General features: G+C 35.7%; 1 protein-coding gene across 1 annotated transcript in view; it reads right to left on the bottom strand.

Moving 5' to 3' along the window:
• Positions 1-1,149: 1,149 nt before the first annotated feature.
• plekhm1 (pleckstrin homology and RUN domain containing M1) overlaps positions 1,150-14,983 on the bottom strand; it is a 37,529-nt gene continuing 23,695 nt past the window's right edge. Inside the window, exons 5-12 of the mRNA XM_039664715.2 lie at positions 11,712-12,222; positions 11,246-11,414; positions 9,707-10,624; positions 8,506-8,651; positions 7,098-7,291; positions 6,922-6,985; positions 6,007-6,164; positions 1,150-2,952 (exon numbers count right to left, since the gene is read on the bottom strand). Of these exons, the coding sequence (XP_039520649.1) occupies positions 2,844-2,952; positions 6,007-6,164; positions 6,922-6,985; positions 7,098-7,291; positions 8,506-8,651; positions 9,707-10,624; positions 11,246-11,414; positions 11,712-12,222 (2,269 nt within the window). The 3' untranslated portion in view covers positions 1,150-2,843. The remainder of the gene's footprint in view (positions 2,953-6,006; positions 6,165-6,921; positions 6,986-7,097; positions 7,292-8,505; positions 8,652-9,706; positions 10,625-11,245; positions 11,415-11,711; positions 12,223-14,983) is intronic.

Genomic DNA, 14,983 nt, shown 5'->3' with positions numbered 1-14,983 from the left:
AAAAAGTTTCTTCATTCGAAAATATAGACCTTTAGACCTTTATCTTAAAGATCCAGTATAATAGGATTAACATTCAATCATCTTGAAGATCGTTTCATCATTGACTGTAACCGAATGTGACGTGCTGTTTGAATGCTGAATGGTGAATGACTGACAGGCGCAGAGAGGGAAAAGTTTGTGTTCTTGAATTTAATGACTTAAATATTAATTTCTATATCACATAATAGCTTCAGAACACTAATAATACAGTACACAAAAACTTTATGGTACTTTAGAAAGTTTTTGTGCCTTTGTGCCTAACATAGAACAGTATATATGCACAATATAGAATTTGAATCAGCCTCGTCAAAGATGGCAGTGTCAGAGCCGATACCGATCCTGAGTATCTAATCGGCGCACTTCTTTTCAACAGTCAAATTGAAATTGAAATTGAAATTGCTTGAAACTCAACAGATACATCACATTTATTAGCCAGTAGACATGTGCAAAGTTTCAGAAACGGGCATAGTGCAAGGACTAAATAGCGCCACCTTTTGACAAAAGTGGGCTTGTTAGTTTTATCTACAGTTACAAAAATCGCTATATACATTGTACTCCTCAAGCCGGACAACTTTCTAATACATAGTCATTAGCTCGGACCAAGAGGAAGTCAGATATTTTGGTTTGAATATGGTGAGCCTCTCTCTGAGCCTACGTCCCTGTATGGCAAGCCCTTTTAACATTTAAAAGCTAAGTTTGCCTGTCCGGAATTAACATTGTAGATATCAACAACGTCTTTCTGTCTATTCGTAATTACATTTTGGATAGTTTGTATTATCATTTAAGATATCTGTAACATAATTGTGACTAGTCGAAATGACAGAGTATGGCAAGCCGTTTTAACATTTAATCATAAAAGGGCCAAAGCCTTCGGCACCGCCACCCGGGTGCATTTAGGTAACTAAAGGAACCGGGGTTGCGGTGCCACCGGCTTGGGCCCGCCATCGCTGCTCGCAGCTATATTTGTAATTGAAGTCCATGCAGATGTAGATAAAGTGTAAAAAAAAAAAAAAAAAAAAACACTTAAATATGCATTTAGGATGCTTTCAAGTCTGAAAAATACATCATGGAAGCAAAAGACTTCAAAATTGACCAGTCCATAGAAAAGTGTTTATATCTAAAGTAAAAATAATTTATTCAAACTGATCCAGGTTTAGTTACACAAGTTGCACTCATTTCAAGATTCTTATATGCTTACAACCACATTTTTTAGATGGAGTTTGTTTGGTATAGACTGGTGTATACAAATGATGGACAGAAAGAAACAAACACAGACAGAAAAAAAATGCCAGGAGGTAAAGCAAACAGGAAGATCTAGTCAGACACAAATGCAGAGCGATGTGGTTTGATGAGAATGACAAGTTATGCAAAAATATACATCTATCTTTCTATAGCTGATGATTCTAGCAAACGATTTCTTTAAGTTACATTGGCACGAACATACACCAGTAGACAGTACGAGAACAGAGAGCAGCTTTAAACACCCAGGAGCACAGACAAAATTGACAAAAACTGAATATTTAGAAACACTTCAGTTAAAAGCGTTTGCTAAACAACTAAATGCACATTACTATGAGGATAAAAACATTTACTCTGAAAGAATTATTAATAAAAGAAAATTAGTGACTTTAGCTTAGGTGACACTGCCCCGAGTGGAAAAACAGAAGATAAGAAAGACAGAACGTCATCTGGGAGTTTTCCTTTAACAGGTGATGTAATGAACTTGTCATAAAAATATCAGGAAAAACAGCATTGTTAAAAACAAACAAAAAAAAAAAAGTACACAACAAAAAGAATTCAAATGTAATCTCTCTCATTCAGTTTCCAATATAAAACAAGTGCTTATGAGGCAGCAGTCAAGCTTCATATGCAAATGATCAATGATTAAAAATGGACATTCATTAAAACAAGAATCAAATAAATAAAGAGAGTTGATCCTTTTTATCATCCACAGACTTTCTGATTTCGTGGCATATATTAATAATTCACATTGGCTTTTAATAGTTACATTTTTGGAACAATCCATTTTAGTGATAATGAACGCTACAATGAAAAATGAAAATAAAGGCACAGCATAGTACAAAAAAATGACCCGTTAAAGGAGGTTTTAAGTGTTAGTACATTTTATAATTTCATTAACCACCTTCTTTAATAGGTACGTACAATTCCTGCATATACATTAATATATTTATTGTAAACTCGTAATGCTTCATATAAAACTTGGCATTAGACATTCAGATGTAAAACAAGAATAAAAAAATAAAAAAATCAAGAAAATATAAAAACTTTAAGATCCTTGGCATTTAATTGTCTTAAGTTTCATAAATATGACTTTATTGGCTGGACTAAATCAATAATGACTACACCAAAAACGACAACAAAAACAAAGAGAGAGAGAACTAAGACTTATGATTCCAAACACAAACATGCAGAATAGTGAAAGCCAGACAAATAGATTAACCGTTGAATGTTGGTGTGTTTATAAAGTTAAAAAGCAAAAATCATAGCTTTAATAACAGTTCTTCCACCATTGTTTGTTTGGCATTGTTGACATCTCAGGAATGAATGTACATGGGTGTCCTAATGTGAGTAAATATGTACATATGTATGTGTAAATAAGTGCACTTAAGGAGAGTCCAATAAACTCTTAGTGTGAAATACAGATCAAGCGCTTCCAGTTGGCCAGCTAACTGAGAAAAATAAGATAACTTTACAATAACATGGTACTAACCCTGGATTTTGAGCTCTGTAGACACAACAGCAACAGAGAGCTTGGCACATGACAGTTTTCTTAGAAATCTAAATCAGTCCTCCAAGTCCCTCTCCAAATACTTTTGTATCCGAACGCAGCGTGGACAGACCGGACACTTGGCCTTACAGGAGGAATGAAACACAGTCTTGCAGACACTACACCTGAGATACAGAAAACACAGTCACATCATCATTCTCATGATGAAAATTGTTGGCACAGAAACCTGAAAAAGAAGTACACACATCTACTTTCACTTTTACACCACTTTTTCAGATTGCTGTGCTGACACTTTTGCTCCCTGTTGGAGTCTTGTGAAGTGGTGGGGAAACATCAGTCAGTGTGTGAATGGTGTACAAGTGAAAGTAGATGTGTGCTGTTTTATATTCAGTGTTGTCAGGGCTGTGCTTTAGCACATTAGGGCTATTTAGAAAATTGCAGAGCCCCTAAAGAGACCTTTGCAAAAATAAAAAATATAAGAATTTTGCATGCTGATGAGAAACTTTACATGTTCGCGGGGCGTTTTTTTTTCTTTTCTGTGTGCCCACGCGCTTCAATTACCATTTAATGTATACGGTCTATAACATTTCTTTTGAGCGTCACTGCCATTTTTCTATGAAGAAGACGAGAGTATGGATACACATGATTTAATAAAGATCTACTTGCTCTAAATTTGGTTTTCCATAGAGCAGTATTGTATACTTCTAATATTACAGCCTCGTGTCCATTTAAAAAGGCTGATACAGTAAAAAGCGCTTCAAATTTGGCATTCGTCGGGGCAGTGCATCATATTTCAAGGCCGTATGTCCACTTTTTAGAATTTAACTCTGTGGCGGCTGAGAAATGTCACAAAATGGGCTCATTGTGCATTATCATACACTGTAAAAATGAATACGACTGAATCGGTTAAATCTAATCAATAAAATTGAGGCAACAGATTACAATCAATATTAGTAATTAAATTTAACAAATTAGAACTGAGTAATAATTAACCAAACGAATTACTTTAAAGTCAACCATTTAAAATGATTAAAATTTACACATTTTTCTAAACAAAAACAGAATCACTGAAGAAGAAAACCGTGATTTTTAAGTCACCATTATAGAGATCAGTGTGTGTTTTAGTTGGGCTCTTGACCCTTAAATTGTTAACTTTAGATGTTGTTTGGCTGTTATACGTGAATTATAATAGCCAGATGAACAAATAGAAAAGGTGATTTGATGGTGTTGGTTGTGTTTAAATACAATCAATATTTCAAAATCTTTTGACCTGAATCACTGAACTCATATTTAGTCCAGTCTAGGTTTACTTAATTGATTATATCAGCACTGCCCTTGTACAGTATAATATTTTTATGATTTTACAAGGTAATCCATAGATTTTTTTTACTTGTCTCAAATACAATAAAAAAAAGTTTTTGTTTTGATTTAGTTTAGACACACAGAGATCTAGAATTAGCCAGTGAATCTCAACAACGGTGACAGTGCATTCTGGGTGCCACCAATCAAAACTCATTTATGGCTCCCATCATACATTGCTGCATGAATAAATAATGAGCTTATGATCAGAGGTGATCTGTTTGTCACCATTGCTGAGATTCATATGCTAATTCTTGATGTCTGTGTGTGCCTCCATAAAATAATTTTTGGTTTTGATCATTTGGTTTCATTGAAAATGCTAAAAAATACGATGCTGTCCAAGGCCAATGATGCTATAATTAATAAAATAAACCTAAGTCAGAAACTGGGCACAGTATGAGTTCAGTGATTCAGGTCAAATGATTGTAAAATATTGATTATGTTAAAACACAACCAACACCATCAGATCACCTGTTCTATTTGTTAATCTGGCTATTATAATTCGCGTATAACAGCCAAACAACATCTAAAGTTAACAATTTAAGGGCCAAGAGCCAAACTAAAACACACACTGATCTCTATAATGGTGACTTAAAAATCACGGTTTTCTTCTTCAGTGATTCTGCTTGTTATCGTCAGGTGTCTTCAATGATGACAATAATAAAAAAAAGAGTTCTTAATTCATCTTTGACGTCAGTCTGTTATTCCGATATTTTTGTTGAGAAAAATCTGTAACTTTTACTCATTTTAAATGGTTAAATTTTAAGTAATTTGTTTGGTTAATTATTACTCAGTTCTAATTTGTTAAATTTAATTAATAGTATTGATTGTAAACTGTTGCCTCAATTTTATTGATTAGATTAACATATTCAGTCGTATTCATTTTTACAGTGTATGCAAAGTTCAATGATTTTTTTTTTTCGTATTTCAAAAGAACAAAACCCCCTTTATTAAACCACGTCACCCCTTTCGAAACACAGTAATTTATGGGAGTGAGAGCTACATTCTACAACTAAATTAACTCCTGATATATTAAGGTAGTGACAACCACATTTGCAAAAATTCTACAGTGTGTACAGATCCAAAATGACCAACTAGTACTCCACTTTTTTGGAAATAGGCTCATTTTACAACTCCGCCAGAGTTAAACAGTTGAGTTTTACCGTTTTCGAATCCATCCAGCCGAATTTCTGATATTTAGAAGAATATCAGTTACCAGACAGTTTCTGGTCCCATTGACTTCATATAATATTGTTATATGCTACTACATATACTACTACTACAACTGTTTAACTCTGGGGGAGTTGTAAAATGAGCCTATTTCCAAAAAAAGTGGAGTATCCCTTAAATGATGTATAAAAACGCACATCAGAGTTTTGTCTCTCTTCTGTACCTTGTGTGATGCAAGAAATCACAGTAAAAGATGTAGCCTACAAGCCTTTACTCATTTGTGTTGCTAGATCTTGCTTGAAATAAAAAGCAAACAATAATAAACCAAAATAAACCCAGAATGCTTTAAGCTGAAAATAAGACCAAAATATCGCAACCTGCAACTGCCCTCTTTAATAAATACCTGATCACTCTGTGAGAGAAGCTTAAACAACAAGCCCCAAAAAGCTTATAATAAGTGGACATGGCAACACTGCTAAAATAATCGTCACAGTTCCGGTTAGATGTCACCCCTGAAACTTTATTGTATGCACGTAGCCGTAAACTAGTCAAGCTAAAATCATCTAAATGAAAACTGATTTGACGTAGAAAATAATTAGGCTAGTTTTCATTTATGTTGAGTAAGCAGGATGGACATTTTTCTGGGACCTTTATATATTTGAGGTATAATGTGTGTTAAATGACAATACCTGGAGGTGCTGTCAAACTGAAACGGGAAGATGATGTTGTCAGAGTTGCAGATCTGACATATAAAGCCCCTCTGGGTGCAAAGGTCACAGTTGTGCACGTGCTTGGACCCGAACTCAATCAGAGACTGCAGGTAAGATTCATAGTGCCCGTCTGCTATCTGTGTGCAAAAAAATACAAGTCTGATCATGTAAAGTAAGGTATTGGAAATATTGAAAAAAAAAAATAATCATAATAATAAAAAAAAAAAAAAATATATATATATATATATATATATATATATATATATATATATATATATATATATATATATACTGTATATATATATATATAATTTGTTTTCTGGGATTTTGTTGATTATGATAATTAAATATTTTTCTGAGTGTATTTGTGCTGGTACCTTGGCTGGTTTAAGCCCATTTTAAGCCTGAAGCTTTTGATATTTTGTGCTATGAGGCAATATCTGCCCACTAAAACTAATACATTTAAAAGAAATGATATATAAAATAAAAAGTGTAATATCACACAAAATTAAAGCTCTGTTTCAATTTCATGCATTTAAGAAAATAAAATCATCACTTACTGAGAAGATTGCACAAAATATCTGTAATAAAAATGGAAGTTTCTGCAATCGGGAAAGCCACTGTGGCTTCATAAATGACTTGCAGACGAAACGCAATTAATGCTGTCATGTTCTCTAGCATTCGTATGCATGGTGTTAGAGAACATAATCATGCAAGACAGTTCTGGGAAGTAAATATAGTCGACCATTTTGATGACAGACATTTTAGAATGACCAAACCAACATTTGAGATGCTGTGCGATGCGATTTTAGTCCAGTTATCCATTCACACCCTCTAAGGCAAAGTTTACCAATTAACAAGTTTTTCTTGATAATTTTTTTACTGAATAAATACCTGCTGCAAGTCCAATACACTGTATACATCACTGTTATCCAATAAATAAGTCCTCTGCTGGAGTCTGGAAAAAACAAACAAAAAAACTTGTTACGTATCTGTTGCAAACATCTATTAAAGATTTAATGGTGTGCAAATTATAAACCTGCAGCATCTAAGAACACACACAAACACACCTGGGTTGGACATGTTTGCTGATCCCGCTGCGGCAGATGAGGAGGTAGTCTCCGAGGAAACGAAGTCTCTGCCTCAGGGTTTGCACTTTAGCCACGGTGTCAGTGTGATCAAACAGGTCAGGATTCAAAACATCAAGGTTCAGAAGCGGCTCGTGCTCTATTTGAGTCAGCAACTTTAAGGCTTGTCTTGAGACCTGAACATATAGACATGCACAGTCACACAGCTGAAGGACATAAAGACTGACAAATAAGAACAGGAGAGAGAAGGCCGCTTTTCCTAATCTCATGTAATCTGACATGTAATATATTATTGCATAATACTGTCTTAGAATCAAATCATAATTATTTCCGTATACTGAACACGCCACCGTTCAAAAGTTTGGGTTCAGTACAATTTAAAGGGTAACTAAACCCTAAACCAACGTTTTTTTAGTTCATGATCTGTAAGAATGGGGCTTTTTTAATGCTGATCATTGATTCGAGCATTGATTGGGTATAAAGTGTTTTATTTCTACAATATATAGTGTAAAAACGTTTAATAACTGATTAAAATAGTTTGAATATATTGACATTTTTTAATTAATCCTGTGATGAAAGCTGAATAGTTACTCCAGTCTTCAGTGTCACATGATCCTTCAGAAATCATTTTAATACGCTGATTTGCTGCTCAGGTAACATTTCTTCTTCTTAATAATAAAAATAATATCAATGTTGAAAATCGTTTTTTCTGCCATTTTTGTGGAAAGAGTGATATATATTTTTCAGGTTTCTTTTATGAATAGAAAGTTCAAAAACCGCATTTATTTGAAATATAAATATTTTGTAACATTATAAATGTATTTTTTGTTCAATTTAATTTGTCCTTGATGAATAAAAGTAATAATAAAAAAATCATACTGACCCCAAACTAAGGAACAGGTGTGTATAAATCAGCATATCACGGTGACACTTTATAATAAGGTGACACTAAACAATAACTATATTAACATTAACTATCAGTGAAAATACTTCTAAAGCCTTTATTAATTTTCGCTGACATTAATTTCAGCATTTACTAATACATTATTAAAATACTAATCATTTTAATGGACCTGAGCTGACATGAACAAACAATGAACGGTTGTATTTTTATTAACTTATGTTGACAAAGACTAAGGAATACTGTAACAAATGTATTACTCATTGTTAGTTAATGTATGGAACCTTAATTGTAATGTGTTACCCTTTTCCGTTTCATGTGAATTTTATCAAATAAAAGAAAAATACTTTATTGATTGGATTATTAATTTAATAGCTGTAAAAATATGACAATAAAAACTTGAACTACAGGAAGTGAATGTTAATAAAAAATCTATTGTAAAAACAAACAAAAATTGTAAATAATTGAAATTAAGTAGTTTGTGCTCACCTCGCGTGTTGTTAGGTCCCAGTTGTGCACCATGCGGGAGGGGATGATTGTTGCGTCTCCTTGGTGACAGGAATCACAGTAGTACCGGCCTGAGAACTCACAGAGTCTGGCTCTCCCGAAAGACACGCCGATCTGCCGAGGGCAACCTGGGCACACGTTTACAAGAGCTTTTACTTACAGTGGTACATTGAAAAACACTTTAATATCGACATAAGGGACTCCTGTCCTCAGTCTCACAAAGGAAAGAAACATGTGGCTAACGGCTCGTTTCTGCATTCTTGTTGGTTTCATACGTTTCGGTCAAATGTATAGAAAAATGTCACGCGGTAACTAAGTAAAATTAAACATTTCTCCACACAATGATTAAATTAAATCATGAATATCATGTTGTCTATCACTATGAATACTACATTTGAAATGTAAAAGTCTGAAGTAACCTTGCCTTAGCTATCAAAAAAGATTTAAATATCTGATATATACACTATAGGTAAGATTTAAACAATAAAAGAATAATATTTGTATTCAGAAAGGACACACTGATCAAAAGTAACAGTTAAGACATTAAGATTTCAAATAAATGCTTTTCTTTTAAACTTTCTATTCATCAAATAATCCATTTTTTTCACCCACGTTATTAATAATAATAAGAAATGCTTCTTGAACAGCAAATCATCATATTAGAATGAATTCTGAAGGATCACGTGACACTGAAGACTGGAGTAATGATGCTGAAAATTCAGGAATACATGACATTTGAAAAAAAATATTAAAATATAAAACTTATTTTAGATTGTAAATATATAGATTTTTTAACAAATAAATGTTAAAAAACTTCTTTCAAAAAATCTCACCAACCCCAAATCTAAAAATGACAGTTACTAGAGTTTACATACTAGAGTCTACTTTGTGGTATCATTTCCTGTTTAATGGTTTTCTAAGTTGTCACATGACAACAAAGTGTCTTCCTGCATGTTAAACCATACTAACTTGATTGGATAAATATTTTCCTCAAATATTAATGATAAATGTAGCTACTTTGATGCTTTTAATTTCAGGTAATAACAATAAAGTAAAAAACTAAATAATTATACCTTTGTTATATTTAATAAAGCCAAACAGTTAGTCATTGTCAATGAATTTCATTTGATTCTAATTCTAAATAATTTACAGATAAAAAGGTCATCATGCCATCCACTCATACCTGCACATTTGTAATTTTGCGCATCTAGTCCTCTTTCCTTAGGGACCTCGGACAAGTGAGACAGCAGCTCCCCGTCTCCCTTCAGTCTGTGTTGAACCAGTTTGTGGACGCCGAGGGGCGACGAGACACCCGGAAGCGCTCCATCATCATCCGTCTCCAGATACGAGTCGAGCGCTCCTCTGATCAGACTTCTCCATCCCTGGGCTTCCTCGCCGCTCTCTGCCCTCAGTGTCAGTATGTCCCGCGCAGTCAGAATCTTAAAAAACGCAGGACTACCTAATGAAACATCTGGAACCACATCCCTGATCTTACCAATGGAGTACGAGAAAAGGGGTGTCTTGGTGTCATCTTGGACCTGGTAACCTTTGAGGGTCTCCAGGGAGAGCGAAAGCACAAGGGGCCGCCAACCCTTCTCCAAGTTCTGATAGACCACCGCTTCCTTTATGGCATCTAGGTCTGGGTCCTTATGACGGGTCCAATCTAACTGAGGGGCATCTGGAAGTTCTGAGATGGTACTTTCAGGGCTTGAGGGTGCTGGCGAGGGGATTTCCTGATCACTGGACGGCGTGGACGCATGCAGCACCTCCCACTGTTCGTCTCTCGGCATGGGACGTAGTTTGCTGATGGCCTCCATGATCCGATCCACCCAGTCTTCAGCCTCCCCTCGAGACGGTGCCCGCAGGTAGATTCTTTTGCTTGGGAAGGAGAGCCGAAAACGGCCCTCGGAGCCGGAGGACAGGTGGACGTCTTCGCAGCGCAGCAGGGACAGGTTTTCATTGCAGATGCGCTCCTCAGCATTGACGTAAAGCCGTAACTCAAACGGAGAGAGCTCGCAGTAGTAATCCCACCACATGCCCACCGCACTGCGGCGCTCCAGCTGACCCAGCTTCAGCAAACCCCTGAACGGGTTAGGAAGACCTGAGAGAGACACACAGATGATCTCATTCACACATCCACTATTTCTACATTATTTCTAGTGTCAGATGATTCTTCAGAAATCATTCTAATATGATGATTTGAAGCTCAAGAAACATTTCGCATTATTATCAATGTTGACAAACAGTTGTTTACATTTTTATTTCAGGATTCTTTGACAATAAAATTCATATAATGACATAAAATTATATGTCACTAGACATTAAGAAATTATGTTCATTTTAAATACTTATATCACTGACAACAGTAGTCCGGCCAGGATATTGTCATTTAAAAAAGTGAAGTTGCAGCCCTCAACTGATGTTGATCATGTGATCATGTGACACTGAAGACTGGAGTAATGATGCTAAAAAAAAATCAGCTTTGAACACAGGAATAAATTAAATGTAAAATATATATATATATTTTTTTTTTATCAAATAAATGCAGCCTGGTTTTTTTTTTACGTTTTTTTACTTCATTATTACTTCATTAAGTTTTTTACGGTCATTATTTACTGGAGGAAATAGTTAAAAAAAAATCCAAGAAAATTTAAGCAGAAAATAGACAGTATTTTTTTTGCAAGAATTTGTCGTAAGCAAACTCCAGTTTTATCCATCTTACCGTTCTGTCTCCGGTGCACTACGCTTGGTGGTGGCTGGAGGGTGTCCGGTTCAGAGGTGGGCGTCACCTGCTCGTTCATTTGCGTGATGTCAATGACGGCATATGCTTCAGAACTGCCCGTTTCTTCTGGCTTGTAAAAGTCATCCTCTGATATCCAAGATGTGGATTTCTGAGAGACAAACACATTTTAAGAGACCATTTTACATCTCTTATTGGCATCAAACCCTCAGGGTCAAATAGGGCTCGATATTGACATGAATATTGATTTCACAAATCAATCATGATTCACTCACAAGCTTTTGATTCGATCAGATTCAATTTCTTTTGGATATACATCAGATACAGTACAAATCAATTGTTCTTAAGGAAACCAATATCAATTAATGCTGCAATTATACATTGTAAGTTGGTACATTAACATTACTATTATATTATATAGAGGATATGATTTGTAGAAAACACTCACACAAGAGGAATACAGAGAGTCAGATGATATTTTCCTGCTGACGGTACTTGCGGTACGTCTGCATACAGCATTTCTTGATTGTTCTACTGCATTAGGGACAGCAGAGGTCTCAGGAAGAACAGTGTCAGGGTCTTTACTGAGGTCAGAGGTCTTCTCAACAGAAGAAACTGAAGGGAACTCAACAGACGAGACTCTGTTCTGTCTCTTCTGCTCCCTTTCTTGAGTCTCAGTGACTGCATGTTTAACTTTTAGTCTTGTGCTTTTAACTAGAATCTCGGATTCTTCTGTTGTTCCTTCTTTTGTCTCCAGTAACGCTTCAGCTGATATTTTTTCAGAGCATGCTTTAGATCCCTCTGTGATGTGTGCATCCGACAGATGCGTGTCCGTGTCCATGTGCGTTTTTCCATCAACGGCATGTTTGGCAGAGTCACTCTGGAGCTGAATATCTGGAGCTGGCATGAACGCATCAAAGTCTTCCTTCTTCAAATCCTGACTAGAGGAGTTGTTATCTCTATAAAAAAATAAGTATGTTAAATAGGACTTTAGACAACACAACTACTTCTTTCAAATGTGAATTTTTCAAATAATTTTTCTGGCATTTCATTTAGGAACATTTATCCTAACAATAACCTTTGCAACAACTTTCAAAACATGGAGGCAAGTTTTCTGAACTCAGTGTCAGTGAAATGCAGCATCAAGTGACAAAATCCCAGTCAATCAGTACATATGTCATTCTTAATAATACACAGCTCAGGAAAGGATTTTTAATGGTCATGAAAATAAAAACCAAGCAACTGACACAATGTCTTATAGCATGATGCTGTTGATGGTCGCAGGTGGTTTGCTGGCCAACTAGTTGACCAACACCTAACGGGTCAATTAGAGAAGTTGACTATTTAGTTTTGATATATATATATATATATATATATATATATATATATATATATATATATATATATATATATAAATATTAGTTTTGGAGTGTTTGAAAAGGAAAGCCTACTTAAAGCAACTAAGCAGGGTTTGGTATATTGCTAGATATTACCCTGAATCATTGCATTATATGGCCAAATAGTTGATTGATTACTCAGACCAATTATAATTAAGTTACCCAACCCAGCAGTATTGATTATAAATAATTTATTAAATTCATGTGCCTTGTAATCTTTAATCATATGAACTTTCCCTCCCTCTTGCAGAAACATCTCTTCTCTGATGATGTGTTTACTGGCGCAAGGGCGGAACAACCCGCCACTCACATGAGATCGACCAAGAGCAGACCACAAAAATCCAACCATCCAATCAATTCCGAATGGCCAAAATCTTATTCAAGAAGCATTTCATTTTGATGCACGTCACAACAGGAAGAGAAAAAAAAAATAAAATATAGCTGCGAGCAGCGATGGCGGGCCCAAGCCGGTGGCACCGCAACCCCGGCTCCTTTAGTTACCTAAAGGCACCGGGGTGGCGGTGCCGAAGGCTTTGGCCCTTTCATGATTAAATGTTAAAACGGCTTGCCATACTCTGTCATTTTGACTAGTCACAATTATGTTACAGATATCTTAAATAATAATACAAACTATCCAAAATGTAATTACGACTAGACAAAAAGACATTGTTGATATCTACAATGTTAAAACGGCTTGCCATACTCTGTCATTTTGACTAGTCACAATTATGTTACAGATATCTTAAATAATAATACAAACTATCCAAAATGTAATTACGACTAGACAGAAAGACATTGTTGATATCTACAATGTTAATTTCCGGATAGGCAAACTTAGCTTTTAAATGTTAAAAGGGCTTGCCATACACGGACGTAGGCTCAGAGAGAGTCTCACCATATTCAAACCAAAATATCTGACTTCCTCTTGGTCTGAGCTAATGACTATGAATTAGAAAGTTGTCTGGCTTGAGGAGTACAATGTATATAACGATTTTTGTAACTGTAGATAAAAATAACAACCCCACTTTTGTCAAAAGGTGGCGCTATTTAGTCCCTGCACCATGCCCGTTTCTGAAACTTTGCACATGTCTACTGGCTAATAAATGTGATGTGTCTGTTGAGTTTCATGCAATTTCAAGCATGCTAAGAGTCTCAAAAGCATCCTAAAATAATTTCAAAGTTTGAAGCTTTGCCACGGCAACAGTTTAAAAGATATCAAGAATCCATTCACAGGTCTACATCTACCGTATGTTTACATTATACAGATGAAGTTTTTCATCTGTTTTTCATCATTATACAGATGAAGTTTTTCATCTGTTTACATTATACAGATGAAGTTTTTCATTCATATTATTACATGCAAGCGTGTTTGATTTATGGACCAAGTTTTCGGACCCCGTTCCAGGGGGCGCTGTCTAGCCCCCCTGCCACGCCTAGGTACCATCTTCAGCCCGGGCCTGATGGCTGTGGGATATGACCTGTGTGCAAAGTTTCAAGAGTTTTCAAACCCGTTAAGGGCCTCAAAAGCCATTAAGAGTCTCAAAATCATCAAAAAAAAAAGAATTTTAAAGTTTGATGCGTTGCCACGGCAACAGTATCAAAGATATCAAGAATCCATTCACAGGTCTTCATCTGCCATGTATTTACATTATACAGATGAAGTTTGAAGCAAATCGGGTAAAAATAAGAGGTTGATTTCAAAGCATTTTGAAAGTGACACACTTCCTGCTGCCAGCTGGTGGCGCTATAACTTTGACTCGAAATAGTCACATCCATGTGATCGTCCTCTTACAGCGAACACACTGATGAAGTTTCATCAAGATATATTAATGTATGCTGAAGTTATAACACACTTCCTGTTTCACGTTTCTCGCCATAATTTCGTTTCCTCGCCACGGCCAAACCGTTTGAGATATCAAAAATCCCCTCACAAACTTTCATCCTCAATGTCTTGACTTCTTGCACACCGAGTTTGGTTGTGATTGGTAAACATATGCGTTGTAATTTGATGCATTTCTCCTAGGACAACTATTCAAACAACCCATAATTCTCAACTTCCATTTTAATTGTCGTAAAACTTAGAGCACGAAAGTTGTTTGGCCTGATGTGATCTATAATTGTACCGAGTTTCATATTAATTCACGCAAGTGTGTTTGATTTATGGACAAATGTTCTAATCCCAGTCCAGGGGGCGCTGTCGAGCCGCCCTGCCACGCCCGATGACCAGCTTCAGCCCGGCCCTGATGGCCATGGGTTCTGACCCGTGTGCAAAGTTTCAAGAGTTTTAGAGGATGTTAAGGCCCCCGAAAATGCCAGAGAAGTC

Source organism: Pimephales promelas, chromosome 17 (assembly GCF_988280905.1).
Source record: "Pimephales promelas chromosome 17, fPimPro1.hap1.1, whole genome shotgun sequence".
NCBI lineage: Eukaryota > Metazoa > Chordata > Actinopteri > Cypriniformes > Leuciscidae > Pimephales > Pimephales promelas.
This window is presented reverse-complemented; position numbering and strand designations above follow the sequence as displayed.